Source organism: Eptatretus burgeri, chromosome 18, assembly GCF_056783735.1.
Source record: "Eptatretus burgeri isolate ZD-2024b chromosome 18, Ebu_testis_v1, whole genome shotgun sequence".
In the NCBI taxonomy this organism is placed as follows: Eukaryota; Metazoa; Chordata; class Myxini; order Myxiniformes; family Myxinidae; genus Eptatretus; species Eptatretus burgeri.
Genome location: NC_140978.1, coordinates 43,875,795 through 43,898,118, shown reverse-complemented (window position 1 = coordinate 43,898,118; position 22,324 = coordinate 43,875,795). Strand labels below are relative to the sequence as shown.

At 39.1% G+C, this 22,324-nt stretch overlaps 1 protein-coding gene across 1 annotated transcript in view; it reads right to left on the bottom strand.

Moving 5' to 3' along the window:
- Nucleotides 1-1,143: 1,143 nt before the first annotated feature.
- LOC147009001 (high mobility group protein B2-like) overlaps nt 1,144-22,324 on the bottom strand; it is a 67,487-nt gene continuing 46,306 nt past the window's right edge. Inside the window, exons 4-5 of the mRNA XM_085864183.1 lie at nt 21,297-21,471; nt 1,144-2,521 (exon numbers count right to left, since the gene is read on the bottom strand). Coding sequence (XP_085720309.1) covers nt 2,384-2,521; nt 21,297-21,471 — 313 coding nt within the window. The 3' untranslated portion in view covers nt 1,144-2,383. The remainder of the gene's footprint in view (nt 2,522-21,296; nt 21,472-22,324) is intronic.

Below are 22,324 nucleotides of genomic sequence, written 5' to 3'. Positions count from 1 at the left end.
TGACTATATTCATATGTGCAATGAGAAACAACGTCAAGCATTGCTACAGTGCGTGGAAGAGCACAGGAAGCTTTACCCAGGCAATACAAAACAAACGCTATGTTCTTTATAAGATATCTGTGTGGTTGCTTGTTTGCTAGATTGTTATGTTGTCATATATGAAAACCATGTCGCTTAAAACATATTTGGTTGTTCTCATAATTAATTGATCATGCTCTCATTTATCATTAATAATATTCTGTAAATGCCTAACAATGTGCAATAATTGTCAAAATTCCAAAATGGCAACCCCTTCTCAAAATGTTGGGACAAGTTGTGAATAATATTTACGGGTACTTACTATCATACTGGTGCCTGCTGAAGTGCATTCGGCCATCTAAACAGAGAAATATATATTTTTTAATATTCAAAAATCAATATTATTTCAAAAAATATGGATTTTTACTGAAATTTCAAAATGGAGGCCTGCGGTCAAAAAAGGCGGGAAAATTTTCAAACTTTGGTCGATCACCTAACTTAACGAGTGGAATCGATAGGCACATATTGCTTCATTCCAGCAACTACTTTTGCAAAAGTGGTACACCCTAATGGACAGTTGCTCGTCATATTCCTATATGGAACAACGAACAGCAAAAATGCCATCTGTTGCGTTCTCTTATCTACATATTTCAAATTTGCCTTAGTCTAGCGACCACCCATGTCACCTACCGGATTATATATATATACACATATACACATATATATACACACACACACACACACACACACACACACACACACACACACACACACACACACACACACACACACACACACACACACACACACACACACACACACACACACACACACACACACACACACACACACACACACACACACACACACACACACACACACGGCCATTGAGAGACTGAATCCCAGAGTTGAACCCAAGATGAGGCATCATGAGCTATGCTTAAATAAAAGTAACAAATGGTGAACCCACCAAAAAAACTGATAGTGTATCAGATTATAATCACATCCAAAATGAGATGACAAGGTGAGGCATACTGGAAACACAGGGAAAAACTCATGGAATGTCATTTTGATGACCAGAACCACCACACGAATGTAGAGTTTAGAGATTGCAACACTACAAGATTAGAAAAAAAAAACCTTTATTGATTCAATTTGAGGAATTGGAACACATTTAAAAAAAAATTCTAGACCTACAAACCACTGAGCCATGACAATCCACAAGCAAACCACAAGGAACAAAACCATACATACATGGCAAAGTCTGAAACCCTTGGCTTCCATACAAAATTGTATATTTTAAACATCAACCTGATAAACTAAAGACCTAAAATTTGCAAACCACCACAAACTCACATTTCTGAAGGAAGACACTTGTCAAAGCCAGAAGGGCAAAGATTCAAGTGCGATACAGCCAGTTTTTACAACTTCTGCACAACACCACTAATTGTATCCTCCAGCCCAATCCCAACCACCTCTCATCAAAAATCCCCTACATCCACAAAATACTGAACCAGTTATGAGAAGTTTTCCCACACCTGCCAGCCAAAGAAACAAATCCAATTGTTGGTCATGCCAAAGCAGAGCAAAATTAATTTGAACAAGAAACCTGTCAAAGTCATTGATGGAGATTAGCTGAAGGCCCATTTTAACAGGTAACAAAATAAACCTCACAATACTGTCGTATCGACATCTGTAAAAGGCCTCAAGCAGTGGGATAGAAATGGCATGGCACTGGGGCAGCAGTACCTCCAGCGGAGCTTTATTCCAAGCTCTCCTCACAGCAGGTGAGACTTGAGTACAGTCATAAGTAAATGAAGTTTAGTGGCAAAAGATGTATAATAAAAGACAGGAACACCCACTCCTCCCCCACAGAGAAAAACAAAACAAAACGGCATAACAATAGTCAAGACCACAAAACAGTAGCTTTGAATATCTACTGCAGAACTGACATGGAATAAAAGCACAAGTAACCAAATTCAAGGCTCAGGGTGATACTAAAGCAATAAAAGGAGTGAATTACTTTGAGTTTCAAAGACAAGTGAAAACAAAACAAACTCTGAGGGAAGAGTATAGGAATCTCACGCATTGATATATGATTTTACAAAAACAACGGAGCAAGGAAATGGGAGTAATGGGAATGGGGAAATTAAACAAACTTTTGGCAAACTATGGGAAGGTCTTCAAGAACCAAGTGCCCACAGATTCAACAACCTACAAGATGAAAATTGCCAACGAAATGGAGGGACAGTGCTTTGCATACAATTAAACTGCACGTGTTCCACGTGTCACTATAACATCCAAAGAACCCATCTAAAGCACCTTTCAAAAACTTATCTACATTATGTAGGAAAAGCTCCAAACTTCAATCATCTTCATCGTCATCATCGTCATCGTCTTCCTCATCTTCATCTTCATCATCCTCCTCTTCGACCTTCTGCTTCGCCTTGCTCGCTGCAGCTCCACCACCACAAGCTTTACCCCTGTGATAATCTGCTACATCCTGAATAAAGAAGCCATCAGCAGTCAAACTATGTTGTGGATTAAAAAAAAATTTTTTTTTTAATTGTAAATTAAATATTTTGATTAAATAAAACTACATAGTTCACAGAGCACCTTAACCCAATCTTGAGATGGGGGGGGGATGTGAAGGGCCTTTTAAACACTTGCTTGTATTTGAGCATTATCTACATTTCCCACAAGCCACCATTTCATCCTGAGACACAAATTTGAATCGTTGAGATGATGTAAAATGCTGTAATATTTTGTCCGAGTACAGTACTGCTAAACAGAAGGTTTTTGAAAGTACCAATAACACAATTTATGTTCTACAGTGATCAAGTATACAATTCAATTTAAATAAAGATTTTAAAGGTGGGAGGAGGGGAAAAATGTTTACTATTATTATTTTTTTTACATCACCTGAACACATTACATTAGATATTCATGCCTGTCGTTTGTGTCCTGAATGACATCCCTAAAAAATGTTTCCTGTTTGGAATGATTTTCAATTTTGAATGACTGCCCAACCACTAAAAAATTAAAACTGCTGGCAGTGATGCCAGGGATCGAAATGCCCTATTCTGATTGGACGACTGCACGATGCCTTGACAATGGCAGCCTGGAATTGATAATGCAAAGTTTGAACTGAATAGATCGAAAAATGGAGATGCATTTTAAATGCCTTCGTGAAATCCAATATGGCCTCGAGGTCACGTGACCGATGATGAAATTCTTAGGATATATATATATATATATATATATATATATATATATATATATATATATATATATATATATATATATATATATATATATATATAGTTCTGGTTTCCACCCGTTCGACGTGCGGGCGACCGCTTTTAACTAATCGTGGCTGCACGCGCCCACTGGACGGGAAATCCAGTCGTAGCTTTCTGGATCAATGCCGAAATCCAGCTACAGGTGTGTTTTTAAAGCACACCACAACCTTGTCAATACTCTACCCGCGCTACAAGGTCCGATCGCCGAATGCTCAATTTACCTAATTATTCGCGTGGGCAGACTACCGAGAGATTGTACCTCAACGGGACCTGCTTGGAAACAAGCCGCTTAAGCAGCTCACTCCGTTTGCGATTTGCCGAGCGGTGTATTATCGCGAGGCCTCGTTGGACCCGATTATCTTTATCGGCTATTAAAAGCCAACTAATATTCCATACGTAATTACAGCAGTTCAATGGAGGAAGGGGACACGAGCAGGTGACCATTCAAACAAGGACATTTTATTTCACACATATGCACTCATGCAGTCAACGAAGCAATGCAGGTATTCCAAACACGAATGCAATGCAATGGATGCGGGGTAGGGACAAGACACGAGTAAACAAAGACCTTCAGCCGTTTGTCTATTTATTATTTACATGCATTTAACAGTTCTACTTAGCAGACATGGCACCACAACTTTTATACAAATAAAACCCCAGGAAAGGAAAGGTCAGAACAGGACCCGTAGGCCTTTAATGTTCGCGAAGCTGTGGAGACCGCAAGAGCTCCGAGAGGCCGTGCTGGTTACCTGCCACCCTCGTGGTGACTCGCTGGGCGGCCCTCGATGTTTTGCCATAAACACGGCAGCTCGGTTGGTCCAGGCCCCGCCGTGCGGCCTGGTGGATTGGCTCGAGCCGACGACGCCTCAGAGGAACGAACGGGCCTTTGCTCTTTCAAGAGTTGATGCTCTTTTACGAGCCCGCTCGTTCCTCAGCGTTTGCTCCGTCGCCCGCGTTTCGCTGGCTGGCGACCCCTCTCCGGCCGTCACCACCGACCCAGAGTTCGGTACGGTACTGCAGGCTTGGCTGCGCTCCAAGCTTCGCTGACCCCAACTGCATTCCACTGGACTCGAACCTTGGCGATCTCCACCCCGACTCCAGACAGACTGCCGGCTTGGCATTCCAGCGTGCCTTTTTATAGGGTACGTGGGTGAGGTTGATCTTTCACCTCTCACCCTTCACCTCCCGCTGGCTCCGCCCCTTTTGGTATTTTGATCCGATCTCATCGTGAAATGCGGAGAAAGCGGACGTGGCAGAGATCACTGGCCGTGGAAAGCGGACGTGGCAGAAATCACCGGCCGTCGCCCCAACGAGGCAGTCGTGTTTGGCGGAAGTGCCGCTCCTTGGGATTCGCCGTGGCTGGTGAAAAGATGGTGGCGCAATGGAGATGAAGGTGAGGCGATGTTGTTCGTTTGTGAAGATTTTGTTGAGGGGATGGTGAGGAGATGTCGTGGTTGGCAGTCGTGGGGATGGCATGGTTGTTGAGATGCGGTTGTAGTTGTTGAAGTAGTGGTTGTTGAGATGCGGTTGTTCCAAAATAAAGATAGCAAAAGAATAATACTACCTCAAAGATCACAGCCCGGTTACACGAATAATTCCCTTTAGACATCGGTAGGGAAATCTAATTTGAACACACACTTATTGACATAACTGATCTCTGGGAAGCCTGAATGGTGTTCTGTGAATTTCCACAACCATAACAATTATATATATATATATATATATATATATATATATATATATATATATATATATATATATATATATATATATATATATATATACATATATATATATATATCAACTCGATTGGTATACTATAGGTGGTCAAAGTTTAAAGTTCCTCTGATCAACGGTTTGACCTAGAGGTCGATAGATCATTCATGGAATCATTTTCCAGTGTCAATTTAAAAACTGTCGAGTCAGCACTTTTTAATTTTGGCCATGTCTGCCAATTAGTTTGAAATTAAATAATAATAATAATAACTAGAACTGCCACTTTATAACTGCTGGCAGTGATGACCGGGTACCCAGTCCGTCCACCTTTGACACAACTGATACAACATGAGACTTAAATCATAGTCGCAAAGTTTCGCATTTATCGGATAAGCGGTGCCAGAGAAGACATTATTTAATGGTGATACAAACACAGGCCTGCTTCCAGACGGCACGGAACAGACGAGTTACGAACCGGGCAGCACAAAGCGTTCAATTTCCTTATTACTGGCGAACAGATTCAAATAATTAAATAATTCTGGCTGCCAAACCGCGTGACCGATCAGGTTGAAATTTTAAACTTTTGTTTCGCATGTCGGCTAAATTACAAATTTGAAGTTTCGTATATATAGAAGCAGCGGTTACAGAGTAAACATTAATTAATATTTATCCTTCAATCCAAGATGGCGGCCAAACCATGTGACTTGTGACGTCATAATTTTCACCACATGTGCAAACACGATCGGAGACGATAACTGCAAATTTTCGCTTCGCTAGGTTAAGCAGTTCCAGAGAAAACATTATTTAATATTTTTCTTAAAACTAACATGGCTGCCAAACCCTGGGCCTGATCCCATTGAAATTTCAAACCCTCATTCCACATGACTGTTCCACCATAAATGTGATGTTTCACATTTATTGATGCAGTAGTTCCAGAGTAAACATTAATTAATATTTTTCCTTCAATCCACTATGGCTGCCAAACGTTGTGTCGTACCTCAAAAGGGGGTGAGAACTTTTTATTCATCATGGAGAGGCGGTCATAGTGGTGGAGTTTCGCCTGGATCTGTTCAGTCGTTTCAGAGAAAAAGACGTTTAAAGATATTATTTTTCAATCCAAGATGGCTGACGAACCATGTGACCTATGACATCACAAATTTATATTCTGCTTCCAACTGGGTATTGGAACACGTTTGTGAAGTTTCGTGTTAATCGGTAAAAGTGCGTTTTTCTATCCAAGATGGCCGCCAAACCATGTGACGTGAGACGTCAGAATTTTTACCACGCATGCACACATGATGGTAGATGATAAGTGCAAACTTTCGATTCATTAGGTTAAGCGGTTCCAAAGAAAACATTATTTAATATTTTTCTTAAATCCAACATGGCGGCCAAACCGTGTGACTTATCAATTCGAAATTAACAAACTTATTATATCGCCTACGTGTCCCGAATATAGTTCTGAAATTTCCCCTTCATCGGACCAGCGCTTTTGGAGATGTTTGAAAGTTTTAGGGTTTTGTCAAGATGGCCGCCAAACCATGTGACCGATCAAGAAGAAATTAACAAACTTGAGAAAGGACCTCATGGGGAATATATGTGTGAAGTTTCGTCTTAATCTGTCTTGCGCTACTGGAGAAGAAGATTTTAAAAATTTATTCATTTTCAATCCAAGATGGCTGCCGAACCTTGTGACCTATGATATCATAAATTTAAATTCTGCTTTCCATCGTCGACCCGAACAAGTGTGTGAAGTTTCGTGTAAATCGGATAAGGTCTATTTTTCTATCCAAGATGGCCGCCAAACCATGTGACTTCTGAAGTAAAAATTTTTTACCATGTATGTAGACTTGAGGAAGGCACTTGCAAATTTTTGCTTCGATGGCTTATGAAATTCCAGAGAAAACATTATTTAATATTTTTCTTAAATCCAACATGGCGGCCAAACCATGTGACCTATCACTTCGAAATTAACAAACTTGCATCGCATGCATGTCACGAATATAGTTCTGAAATCTCGCCTTCATTGGACCAGCGCTTCTGGAGAAGATGTTTGAAGGTTTTAAGGTTTTTTTCAAGATGGCCACCAAACCATGTGACCTGTCAACAAGAAATTAACAAACTTGAGAAAAGACCTCTTGGGTAATGTACCTGTAAAGTCTCGCCTCAATCTGTCCAGCCCTTCTGGAGAAGATTTTTTTTAAAAAAACACTAAAAAACAAGATGGCGGCCAAATTACGTCATCGATGACGTCAAAAAAAATATTTTTGACGATGAATTTTGGCGTAGATGATGCTGAAAAAATTTCAGATTTTTCCTATACGGCATTCTACTTGACGAATTTTCACCGGTATATCGCTTCACCTATGACGTCACGAAAAATCACACGTGTTCCCCATAGTGAGCTTAGTAAAATGTATCAAACGAAAAATTTTTCCATTGCACGGTTTCCGAGATACAGATGTCCAAAGTTTATCGCTTTTTTCAAGATGGTGACCGCACCACGTGACCAATGACGTCATAATTACGTGATTGTGCTATCAAAAAAGATACAAACTATGGTGAAAATTTCCTGACGATCGGCCTTAGTGTCCCAGAGAAAATGATTTTTAAAGCGAAAAAGGGTGCAAAATGCCGGCGGAAAAATAATAATAATGCGTAATAATAATAAACAGAAGAAAAACAATAGGGTACCCTGTACTCACAGGGTACCCTAATAATAATAGTAATTAAAACTGGTAAACCAGTAATCCCGGGCTTCAAGGCGTGCCTCCATTTTAACAAATTTCAACACCATCACCCTGTCACATGATGTGGGTTTTCCGAGTTAGAAAGTTAGTTCAAGTCTGCAATGGGGCCCAGCTACGGGGTCCCTCATGTTATATCTATGAAAGATTGAAAAGCCCATTGCAATACATGATAGAGAAAGAAACTTCACGTTGGACAAATCGAGGCTGGACAAATTTTCAAGTCCCCAAAAAAGTCCAATAACTCCACATTTGCATATTAATGTAAATGGCGAAGTTGTAGAACGTTAAAATATCTTCCAGAATGTGTGGTCACTTTTTGTCTATCTTCTTTGGTTTTCATTTTACATGTCAAAAATGTGTGATTTTCAACTTTGGGGGGCTCTGAGGCCTCACTGGGGTAAAATACAGACATAGTGTAAACATATTTGGAGTCCCCTCTTCAAGGCCTATCAGAATCTGTCATTAAATTTTTTCAACTCTCATTTGCATATTTAATGAGGCGAATCGGCATCATTTTAATCATATAAATTATGCAACGATTTCGACGAAATTAACAACTTAACATTCCAATGGAACCTCGCAAATGTGTGCAAAAGTTTGAGGCTATCGTGTTATCCCTTCTGGAGAAGAAGATGTTTTTAGGTTTTGAAGACTTTGGGGGGCGCTGGGGGCTCACTGGGGTCAAATACAGACATAGTATAAATATATTGGGAGTCCCCTGTTTATGTGCTATCTAAATTTGTCATTAAATTTTTTCAACTCTCATTTGCATATTTTGCATATTTAATGAGGCGAATCGGCATCATTTAAAATCATATAAATTAAATAACGATTTCGACCAAATTAACAAATTCACATTAGCATGGAACTTAGCAAATGTGTGCAAAAGATTGAGGCTGTCAAATTATCCCTTCTGGAGAAGATGTTTTTAGGTTTTGGATAAAATCCAATATGGCCACCATACCACGTGACCGACGTCATCAAAATTTTCAAAGTATTCAGGTGGAGAGTTAATAAATGGATACGTTTCATTGAATTTCATCCAAGCGTTGTTTTTATTTTATGACATTTAAAAAATGGGTCATTTTCAACTTTGGGGGGCTCTGGGGGCTCACTGGGGTCAAATACAGACATAGTATAAATATATTGGGAGTCCCCTGTTTATGTGCTATCTAAATTTGTCATTAAATTTTTTCAACTCATTTGCATATTTAATGAGGTGAATCGGCATCATTTTAAATCATATTAATTATGTAACGATTTCGACCAAATTAACAAATTCACATTAACATCGAACTTAGCAAATGTGTGCAAAAGATTGAGGCTGTCAGATTATCCCTTCTGGAGAAGAAGATGTTTTTAGGTTTTGGATAAAATCCAATATGGCCGCCATACCACGTGACCTACATCATCAAATGTTTCATAGTATAAACTTCAGGTGGTGAGTAATAATCCTGTAAAGTTTCGTTGAATTTCATCTGACAGTTTTCCCTCCAGATCCGCCACAAAATCGGTCAGTAGAACATAAAAACGCCGTTAATAATAATAATACCAACGAATTCAATAGGGCTTCAGCCATGCTTGAAGCCCTAATTAAAACTGGTAAACCAGTAATCCCGGGCTTCAAGGCGTGCCTCCATTTTAACAAATTTCAACACCATCACCCTGTCACATGATATGAGTTTTCCGAGTTAGAAAGTTAGTTCAAGTCTGCAATGGGGCCCAGCTACAGGGTCCCTCATGTTATATCAATGAAGGATTGAAAAACCCATTGCAATACATGATAAAGAAAGAAACTTCACATTGGACAAATCGAGGCTGGACAAATTTTCAAGTCCCCAAAAAAGTCAAATAACTCCACATTTGCATATTAATGTAAATGGCGAACTTGTAGAACGTTAAAATATCTTCCAGAATATGTGGTCACTTTTTGTCTATCTTCTTTGGTTTTCATTTTACGACATCTCAAAAATGGGTGATTTTCAACTTTGGGGGGCTCTGGGGCCTCACTGGGGTAAAATACAGACATAGTGTAAACATATTTGGAATCCCCTCTTCAAGGCCTATCAGAATCTGTCATTAAATTTTTTCAACTCTCATTTGCATATTTGGCATATTTATGAGGCGAATCGGCATCATTCTAATCATATAAATTATGTAACGATTTCGATGAAATTAACAACTTAACATTCCAATGGAACCTCGCAAATGTGTGCAAAAGTTTGAGGCTGTCCTATTACCCCTTCTGGAGAAGAAGATGTTTTTAGGTTTTGGAGAAAATCCAATATGGCCGCCATACCACGTGACCGACGTCATCAAAATTTTCATAGTATAAACAGCAAGTGGGGAGTTAAGGTGTTAAGTTTCATTGAATTTCATCAAAGCATTGTTTTCATTTAACGACATTTCAAAAATGGGTGGTTTTAAACTTTGGGGGTCTCTGGGGCCTCACTGGGGTCAAGTCCAGACATGGTATAAACATATTTGGAGTCCCCTGTTAATGAACTATCTAAATCTGTCATTAAATTTTTTCAACTCTCATTTGCATATTTAATGATGCGAATCGGCATCATTTAAAATCATATAAATTAAATAACGATTTTGACCAAATTAACAACTTAACATTCACATTGAATATTGGACATGTGTGCAAAAGCTTGAGGCTGTTGGGTTATCCCTTCTGGAGAAGATGTTTTTAGGTTTTGGAGAAAATCCAATATGGCCGCCATACCACGTGACCTAAGTCATCAAAATTTTTAAATTATAAACTTCAGGTGGAGAGTTATTAAATGGTTAAGTTTCATTGAATTTCATCCAAGCGTTGTTTTTATTTTATGACATTTCAAAAATGGGTCATTTTCAATTTTGGGGGGCGCTGGGGGCTCACTGGGGGCAAATACAGACATACTATAAATATATTGGGAGTCCCCTGTTTATGTGCTATCTAAATTTGTCATTAAATTTTTTCAACTCTCATTTGCGTATTTAATGAGGCAAATCGGCATCATTTTAAATCATATGAATTATGTAACGATTTCGACCAAATTAACAAATTAACATTAGCATGGAACTTAGCAAATGTGTGCAAAAGATTGAGGCTGTCAGATTATCCCTTCTGGAGAAGATGTTTTTAGGTTTTGGAGAAAATCCAATATGGCCGCCATACCACGTGACCTACGTCATCAAAATTTTTAAAGTATAAACTTCAGGTGGAGAGTAATTAAATGGATAAGTTTCATTGACTTTACTCCAAGCGTTGTTTTCATTTTATGACATTTCAAAAATGGGTCATTTTCAACTTTGGGGGGCACTGGGGGCTCACTGGGGTCAAATACAGACATCGTATAAATATATTGGGAGTCCCCTGTTTATGTACTATCTAAATCTGTCATTAAATTTTTTCAACTCTCATTTGCATATTTAATGAGGCGAATCGGCATCATTTAAAATCATATAAATTAAATAACGATTTCAACCAAATTAACAACTTTACATTCCCATGCAACTTAGCCAATGTGTGCAAAAGATTGAGGCTGTCAGATTATCCCTTCTGGAGAAGATGTTTTTAGGTTTTGGATAAAATCCAATATGGCCGCCATACCACGTGACCTACGTCATCAAATGTTTCATAGTATAAACTTCAGGTGGTGAGTAATAATCCTGTTAAGTTTCGTTCAATTTCATCGAACAGTTTTCCCTCCAGATCCGCCACAAAATCGGTCAGTAGAACATAAAAACGCCTTTAATAATAATACTAACGATTTCAATAGAGCTTCAGCCATGCTTGAAGCCCTAATTAAAACTGGTAAACCAGTAATCCCGGGCTTCAAGGCGTGCCTCCATTTTAACAAATTTCAACACCATCACCCTGTCACATGATGTGGGTTTTCCGAGTTAGAAAGTTAGTTCAAGTCTGCAATGGGGCCCAGCTACGGGGTCCCTCATGTTATATCAATGAAGGATTGAAAAACCCATTGCAATACATGATAAAGAAAGAAACTTCACATTGGACAAATCGAGGCTGGACAAATTTTCAAGTCCCCAAAAAAGTCAAATAACTCCACATTTGCATATTAATGTAAATGGCGAACTTGTAGAACGTTAAAATATCTTCCAGAATATGTGGTCACTTTTTGTCTATCTTCTTTGGTTTTCATTTTACGACATCTCAAAAATGGGTGATTTTCAACTTTGGGGGGCTCTGGGGCCTCACTGGGGTAAAATACAGACATAGTGTAAACATATTTGGAATCCCCTCTTCAAGGCCTATCAGAATCTGACATTAAATTTTTTCAACTCTCATTTGCATATTTGGCATATTTATGAGGCGAATCGGCATCATTCTAATCATATAAATTATGTAACGATTTCGATGAAATTAACAACTTAACATTCCAATGGAACCTCGCAAATGTGTGCAAAAGTTTGAGGCTGTCCTATTACCCCTTCTGGAGAAGAAGATGTTTTTAGGTTTTGGAGAAAATCCAATATGGCCGCCATACCACATGACCGACGTCATCAAAATTTTCATAGTATAAACAGCAAGTGGGGAGTTAAGGTGTTAAGTTTCATTGAATTTCATCAAAGCATTGTTTTCATTTAACGACATTTCAAAAATGGGTGGTTTTAAACTTTGGGGGTCTCTGGGGCCTCACTGGGGTCAAGTCCAGACATGGTATAAACATATTTGGAGTCCCCTGTTAATGAACTATCTAAATCTGTCATTAAATTTTTTCAACTCTCATTTGCATATTTAATGATGCGAATCGGCATCATTTAAAATCATATAAATTAAATAACGATTTTGACCAAATTAACAACTCAACATTCACATTGAATATTGGACATGTGTGCAAAAGCTTGAGGCTGTTGGGTTATCCCTTCTGGAGAAGATGTTTTTAGGTTTTGGAGAAAATCCAATATGGCCGCCATACCACGTGACCTACGTCATCAAAATTTTTAAATTATAAACTTCAGGTGGAGAGTTATTAAATGGTTAAGTTTCATTGAATTTCATCCAAGCGTTGTTTTTATTTTATGACATTTCAAAAATGGGTCATTTTCAACTTTGGGGGGCGCTGGGGGCTCACTGGGGGCAAATACAGACATACTATAAATATATTGGGAGTCCCCTGTTTATGTGCTATCTAAATTTGTCATTAAATTTTTTCAACTCTCATTTGCGTATTTAATGAGGCAAATCGGCATCATTTTAAATCATATGAATTATGTAACGATTTCGACCAAATTAACAAATTAACATTAGCATGGAACTTAGCAAATGTGTGCAAAAGATTGAGGCTGTCAGATTATCCCTTCTGGAGAAGAAGATGTTTTTAGGTTTTGGAGAAAATCCAATATGGCCGCCATACCACGTGACCTACGTCATCAAAATTTTTAAAGTATAAACTTCAGGTGGAGAGTAATTAAATGGATAAGTTTCATTGACTTTACTCCAAGCGTTGTTTTCATTTTATGACATTTCAAAAATGGGTCATTTTCAACTTTGGGGGGCACTGGGGGCTCACTGGGGTCAAATACAGACATCGTATAAATATATTGGCAGTCCCCTGTTTATGTACTATCTAAATCTGTCATTAAATTTTTTCAACTCTCATTTGCATATTTAATGAGGCGAATCGGCATCATTTAAAATAATATAAATTAAATAACGATTTCAACCAAATTAACAACTTTACATTCCCATGCAACTTAGCCAATGTGTGCAAAAGATTGAGGCTGTCAGATTATCCCTTCTGGAGAAGATGTTTTTAGGTTTTGGATAAAATCCAATATGGCCGCCATACCACGTGACCTACGTCATCAAATGTTTCATAGTATAAACTTCAGGTGGTGAGTAATAATCCTGTTAAGTTTCGTTCAATTTCATCGAACAGTTTTCCCTCCAGATCCGCCACAAAATCGGTCAGTAGAACATAAAAACGCCTTTAATAATAATACTAACGATTTCAATAGAGCTTCAGCCATGCTTGAAGCCCTAATTAAAACTGGTAAACCAGTAATCCCGGGCTTCAAGGCGTGCCTCCATTTTAACAAATTTCAACACCATCACCCTGTCACATGATGTGGGTTTTCCGAGTTAGAAAGTTAGTTCAAGTCTGCAATGGGGCCCAGCTACGGGGTCCCTCATGTTATCTCAATGAAGGATTGAAAAGCCCAGAGCAATACATGATAGAGAAAGAAACTTCACATTGGACAAATCGAGGCTGGACAAATTTTCAAGGCCCCAAAAAAGTCCAATAACTCCACATTTGCATATTAATGTAAATGGCGAACTTGTAGAACATTAAAATATCTTCCAGAATGTGTGGTCACTTTTTGTCTATCTTCTTTGGTTTTCATTTTACATGTCAAAAATGTGTGATTTTCAACTTTGGGGGGCTCTGAGGCCTCACTGGGGTAAAATGCATAGTGTAAACATATTTGGAATCCCCTCTTCAAGGCCTATCAGAATCTGTCATTAAATTTTTTCAACTCTCATTTGCATATTTTGCATATTTAATGAGGCGAATCGGCATCATTTAAAATCATATAAATTAAATAACGATTTCGACCAAATTAACAAATTAACATTACCATGGAACTTAGCAAATGTATGCAAAAGATTGAGGCTGTCAGATTACACTGAACAACAAATTTCAAAAAATTTTTTTTACTGGAGATGTGTAAAGTGATTAAGACTAATTTGGGTACGCTGATTTCAAAAATCATAACCGTTTTGCTGTATCACGTCAGGATTTTCAGGAACAGAAATATTCCCATTGCCTAGAAGTCAGGATTTCAATGAAATTTACATGTCTTTAACATGTCTATTTCGTACAATTGTTGTTAACTTGTGTTATATTTCTTTCTTTCAGATAAAGATGAGTAGGCGTTCCTGTACCAATCATCCTGACAACTTCTGTTATGTCTGGTCGGTATACCAAAAAATATCAACAGCGAAGTATATCTACAGCAGTGAAAATGAAGGCCGCCTACTTTCACTACTTCGGGTGTAAGGTGGGGGACCAAGAACAGAGCTGGGCACCACACATCTGCTGCACAAGCTGTCACACAACCTTGACTCAGTGGTTGGTGGGCAAGCGCGCGAGCATGCCATTTGCGGTGCCCATGATATGGCGTGAGCCGCAGAATCATCATGATGATTGTTATTTCTGCTGCACAAGCATCGCCGGCTTCAACAAGAAGAATAAAGGTCACATCAAGTACGCTGACTGCGTCTCTGCTCGTAAACCTGTGCCTCATGATGACGAGAACCCCGTTCCAACACCTCCAGCTGATCAGAACATAGCTGTAAGCAGTGGTGAAGAGGATGGTGATGATGAACCTTTTGAACCCGACACTCAAGAATCACACCTTCTGAACCAGGGAGACTTAAATGATCTTGTAAGAGATCTCTCGCTGTCAAAGGCGAAGGCAGAGCTGCTTGGATCAAGGCTGCAGCAGTGGAATCTACTTGAACCTAACACTAAGATATCCTTGTTCAGAGCACGTCACAGAGACATGGCTGAGTTCTTTGAGATGGAAGACACGATGACATTCTGCAGTGACATCAACGGTCTGTTGAAAGAACTTGGGTGTGATCACGATCCTGCAGACTGGCGCCTCTTCATCGACTCGGGGAAGAACAGCTTGAAGGCTGTTTTGCTCCACAATGGCAACGAGAAACCATCAGTCCCACTGGCTCACGCGTTCGGCATGACAGAGACCTATGAGACTATGCGGCAGCTGCTTGATTCCATCAAGTACAATGGCTTCAACTGGCACATCTGCGGAGACTTGAAAGTGGTGGCGCTGTTGTTAGGGCTGCAGTCAGGCTACACGAAATACATGTGCTTCCTTTGTCTCTGGGATAGCAGAGACGACAAGAATCACTGGACGAAGAAAGATTGGGAAGAGCGAAAAGAGCATGTACCTGGTCGACACAACGTGAAGCATGTCGCCCTTGTCGACCCAGCCAAGGTTTTCCTTCCACCACTCCACAAAAAGCTCGGCTTGATGAAAAGTTTTGTACGGGCAATGGATCTGAATGGGCGTGGGTTTTTATACCTCAAGGAAAAGTTTGGCAACACCTTGTCGGAGGCCAAGATCAAGGCTGGTGTCTTTGTTGGAGCGCAAATCCGACAGATTATGAAGGACGAAACTTTTCCGACAACTCTAAACCCCAAAGAGCTGGCAGCGTGGAGGAGCTTCAAAGCTGTGACGGACAACTTCTTGGGGAACGAGCGCGCGGACAACTATGAAGAAATAGTGCAGCAGCTGTTGGAGTCCTTCAGGAAACTTGGCTCCAGGATGTCCCTGAAAATCCATTTCCTACACCAGCACCTGAACTTCTTCCCTGACAACTTGGGAGCAGTCTCGGAAGAGCACGGCGAGCGATTCCACCAAGAGATTTCACTCATGGAGACGCGTTACCAAGGGCGGCACAACCCGAACATGATGGGCGATTTCTGCTGGTTCCTGCATCGTGAAACTGACACAGAGCAGCACAAACGCAAAGCCAAATGCCTAAAGCATTTTTAATTACATTCTAGTGGAGTTTTTCTGTAATTTCTATAATTTTGAAGCATTCATGATGAAATAAATGAATTTTTGTAAATTTCATTGAAATTCTGACTTCTAGGCAATGGGAATATTTCTGTTCCTGAAAATCCTGACGTGATACAGCAAAACGGTTATGATTTTTGAAATCAGCGTACCCAAATTAGTCTAAATCACTTTACACATCTCCAGTAAAAAAATTTTGTTGTTCAGTGTTATCCCTTCTGGAGAAGAAGTTTTTAGGTTTTGGAGAAAATCCAATATGGCCGCCATACCACGTGACCGACGTCATCAAAATTTTCAACGTATAATCTTCAGGTGGAGAGTTATTAAATGGATAAGTTTCATTGAATTTCATCCAAGCGTTGTTTTTATTTTATGACATTTAAAAAATGGGTCATTTTCAACTTTGGGGGGCTCTGGGGGCTCAACTGGGGTCAAATACAGACATAGTATAAATATATTGGGAGTCCCCTGTTTATGTGCTATCTAAATTTGTCATTAAATTTTTTCAACTCTCATTTGCATATTTTGCATATTTAATGAGGCGAATCGGCATCATTTAAAATCATATTAATTATTTAACGATTTCGACCAAATTAACAAATTCACATTAACATCGAACTCAGCAAATGTGTGCAAAAGATTGAGGCTGTCGGATTATCCCTTCTGGAGAAGATGTTTTTAGCTTTTGGATAAAATCCAATATGGCCGCCATACCACATGACCTACGTCATCAAATGTTTCCTAGTATAAACTTCAGGTGGTGAGTAATAATCCTGTTAAGTTTCGTTGAATTTCATCCGACAGTTTTCCCTCCAGATCCGCCACAAAATCGGTCAGTAGAACATAAAAACGCCGTTAATAATAATAATAATAATAATAATAATAATAATAATAATAATACTAACGAATTCAATAGGGCTTCAGCCATGCTTGAAGCCCTAATAATAATAATAATAATTAAAACTGGTAAACCAGTAATCCCGGGCTTCAAGGCGTGCCTCCATTTTACAAATTTCAACACTATCACCCTGTCACATGATATGGGTTTTCCGAGTTAGAAAGTTAGTTCAAGTCTGCAATGGGGCCCAGCTACGGGGTCCCTCATGTTATCTCAATGAAGGATTGAAAAGCCCCTAGCAATACATGATAGAGAAAGAAACTTCACATTGGACAAATCGAGGCTGGACAAATTTTCAAGTCCTCAAAAAAGTCCAATAACTCCATCTTTGCATATTAATGTAAATGGCGAACTTGTAGAACGTTAAAATATCTTCCAGAATTTGTGGTCACTTTTTGTCTATCTTTTTTGGTTTTCATTTTACATGTCAAAAATGGGTAATTTTCAACTTTGGGGGACTCTGGGGCCTCACTGGGGTAAAATACAGACATAGTGTAAACATATTTGGAGTCCCCTCTTCAAGGCCTATCAGAATCTGTCATTAAATTTTTTCAACTCTCATTTGCATATTTAATGAGGCGAATCGGCATCATTTTAATCATATAAATTATGTAACGATTTCGATGAAATTAACAACTTAACATTCCAATGGAACCTCGCAAATGTGTGCAAAAGTTTGAGGCTGTCCTATTACCCCTTCTGGAGAAGAAGATGTTTTTAGGTTTTGGAGAAAATCCAATATGGCCGCCATACCACGTGACCTACGGTCATCAAAATTTTCAAATTATAAACTTCAGGTGGAGAGTTATTAAATGGTTAAGTTTCATTGAATTTCATCCAAGCGTTGTTTTTATTTTATGACATTTCAAAAATGGGTCATTTTCAACTTTGGGGGGTGCTGGGGGCTCCATGGGGGCAAATACAGACATACTATAAATATATTGGGAGTCCCCTGTTTATGTGCTATCTAAATTTGTCATTAAATTTTTTCAACTCTCATTTGCATATTTAATGAGGCAAATCGGCATCATTTTAAATCATATGAATTATGTACCGATTTCGACCAAATTAACAAATTAACATTAGCATGGAACTTAGCAAATGTGTGCAAAAGATTGAGGCTGTCAAATTATCCCTTCTGGAGAAGATGTTTTTAGGTTTTGGAGAAAATCCAATATGGCCACCATACCACGTGACCTAAGTCATCAAAATTTTTAAAGTATAAACTTCAGGTGGAGAGTAATTAAATGGATAAGTTTCATTGAATTTCCTCCAAGCGTTGTTTTCATTTTATGACATTTCAAAAATGGGTCATTTTCAACTTTGGGGGGCGCTGGGGGCTCACTGGGGTCAAATACAGACATCGTATAAATATATTGGGAGTCCCCTGTTTATGTACTATCTAAATCTGTCATTAAATTTTTTCAACTCTCATTTGCATATTTTGCATATTTAATGAGGCGAATCGGCATCATTTAAAATCATATAAATTAAATAACGATTTCAACCAAATCAACAACTTTACATTCCCATGCAACTTAGCAAATGTGTGCAAAAGATTGACGCTGTCAGATTATCCCTTCTGGAGAAGTTTTTAGGTTTTGGATAAAATCCAATATGGCCACCATACCACGTGACCTACGTCATCAAATGTTTCATAGTATAAACTTCAGGTGGTGAGTAATTATCCTGTTAAGTTTCGTTCAATTTCATCGAACAGTTTTCCCTCCAGATCCGCCAAAAAAAAAAAAATAAAAAAAAAAAAAAATAAAAAAAAATCGGTCAGTAGAACATAAAAACGCCTTTAATAATAATACTAACGATTTCAATAGAGCTTCAGCCATGCTTGAAGCCCTAATAATAATAATACTAACGAATTCAATAGGGCTTCAGCCATGCTTGAAGCCCTAATAAGAGAAAAGAGCATTCTTCACCCTCAGCTGGATTATATACATTCCTGTATTCCAAATTTCAACTCAACTGATCGAAAAATGGTGGAGATGCAGTTTAAAGGATTTCATGAAATCCAATACGGCCACCAGGTTACGTGACCTATGACATCATCCTAAGGAAATGCATCAAGTGAAGTGGTACGTCGTAGTTGGTCAAATTTTCAAGTTCCTCTGATCACCGATGTAGCCTGTTAAGTCCGCTACAAATCTTGTTGAATAAGAATGAGAATAATAATCCGAACGATTTCAAAAGGGTACCTCTCGGTCCACTAATTACTATACTCCTCTGTGCACGTGCACAATTGGGAGACGACGAGCAGTACTTTGTTATATTTTACCATCGTTTACCAAATTTAGAGCACTCAATTTAAATAGACATCCATTTTCACTTCATGCACTCGGGATAATTATTAACAAAATGGAGAGGAACAAAAATTGCATGGGTGAAGTGAGTCCATCAGCAGAAGTGTGACATACCTGTAGTAAAGTTATTACACATCAGATCATGTATCTGATATGACCATTTTGTGTTTTGATAAGGTCCATAATCCTAATTATTGCTTCCCAGATCAGGGGGTTGTTGGGATCGAGATCAATGAAGCAATGAGCCAATGACTTCTGTTCAGGGTCAAAAACCAATCACCTTCAACTATATTTTTGCTCATCACTTTTTGCTCAGAATATGAAGCTTTCATTGGACACAAAAATGAACGAGGATAATTAAAACCTCAGATTTGGCCAGCTGAAGTAGGCAAGGCCACAAATTGTTCCCCTCTTTCTCCAATGAAGGGATAACTTATAAATCTCACTCTCACCATGGTCTCTCTGAAAAGACAGTCTGGAACCCCCCACCCTCACCCTAATCTACTTTCTCAACAACCCTCTTAAAGTCCTTTCATTCAAGATTCTGGGTCTCACCATCTGCCATGATCTTTCCTGGGAAAGCCACATTTCCAAGCTGGCCTGCAAAGTCAGTCGCCGACTGGGCATCTTCCGTCATACAAAGTCCTTCCTCACCCCACCTGATCTCCTGACCGCATACAAAGCTTTCGTCCATAGCCTGATAAAGTACTGCTCTCCCCTCTGCACTGGTGCTCCTGCCTCTCACCTTTCTCGGCTTTACGCTGTGAAAAGCAAGGCATTTAGGATCATTGGCATGTCCCACGGTGAGGCTGAGTCTTTGTGTCTCTCGCCCTCTCACCGCAGGCAGGTCGGTGGTCTTTCTGTCTTCTAGTCTCCTCTCTGGCCTCATCCCCCCTCCCCCTGTTGTTCTGTCTGCCATCTGTCCCACCCATATTTCCGCCGGGCGCTCAAGGTCCACCAGCAACCTCCTTCTGGTAAAACTACCAAAATCAACAATCAATGCTCACCTTCACTCTCTTTCCTCTTTTTTTCCCCAACCTTTGGAACAAACTCCCACACTCTTCAATCCCACCCTTCCCTCTGGGTCTTCAAAACTGCTGTTCATCACCAACACCTTTCATATTCCCCCATCCAAAACCACGATCTTTTCTACCCCCACTAATCCACCCCAAACCCACCTCCTTTAAATTCCCTGCAGCGTCCATCTTGTTTACTCTGTGCAACCCGCCCCATCGCTTCCACAGATCTTATGTCTCTGTTCCCCAGTGTTTTTACTTCCCTCTTGTTGTACATTTTGTGTTGCATCGAGTGTGTGTGTGTGTGTGTGTGTGTGTGTGTGTGTGTGTGTGTGTGTGTGTGTGTGTGTGTGTGTGTGTGTGTGTGTGTGTGTGTGTGTGTGTGTGTGTGTGTGTGTGTGTGTGTGTGTGTGTGTGTGTGTGTGTGTGTGTGTGTATATATATATATATATATATATATATATATATATATATATATATATATATACACACATATATATATATATATATATATATATATATATATATATATATATATATATATATATATATACACATATATATATATATATATATATATATATATATACACATATATACACACACATATATATACACAATGCCCAAAACATCTGATTCTTCCTTGCTTCCCACAGCAGTGTACCTCCATCAACATTCTGTTCATTTCATCCATAATAAAAATCACGCCTTACCCTTTCATACTTCTCCTTCAGCTTGCCAGCCTGCTTCTCATATGGAGTCTTGCCATCGGGAGTTAGCATGCCCCATTGCTCACCAAGCTTCTTGGCTATACTGCCGATCCCCAAACCTGGATTATCCTGCTTCACCTTCGGCCGATGCTCAGAACAGAAAACGAAGAAGGCAGAACTATACACAGTGGAACAAGAGGCAGGCATTTCAACAACTATTAAAAAAAGCAATTTGAGCAAATTGTTAGATATTATGTGCAAACATTAAAAAAAAAAAAAAAACTGTAAATTATACTTCAAACAAAATAAATAAGTTGGAATATTATATTAAAATAGGCAATGCCAGACAAGGCAAGCTATTGAACAGTCATTTATGGCAGTTGCTTACACAATATACAACATAAGGAGCACTTTCATCACCCCCCCCCCCACAATATATACATACATACACATATATGGCTGCCAAACGCATATGACGTATGCAATGATGTCATAACGAAGAAAATGTCATAAAACTATGTTATAACTTTGACAATAAAAAAATAAAAATAAAAACGAATTTCCCAAGGGGAGTACTTGGCATGTACCAAGTTTAAATTGTTTCCATGGAGCGGTTTTGGAGCTCGAGATCCAAAGTTTTTCATTTTTTCAAATATTGATGCCACACCACGTGACCGACGACGGCACAGTTAAAATTAAAACATTCGCCATGAATATTCGCACCTATGGTGAAAAAAAAACAAAAAACTTTGCATCACTCGGATAAGCAGTTACAGAGAAAACAGAAAAGTTTTACACGGACGTACATACAGTACAACCCGAAAACATAATGCCTCCGGTGACTGTCAACAGAGGCATAAACATGGGGCAATACCACTGGGCACTCACCTGGTAGTGGCTAGAGATAAGATCACCAGGGAACCACTGGTACGCATGGATGACCCACAAAATAAGTAATGGAGAAGAAAGTAAATACCTGTGGATTTTGTTTTCATTGTCGTGAACAAACTTTGGTACACCACGGGTGATGA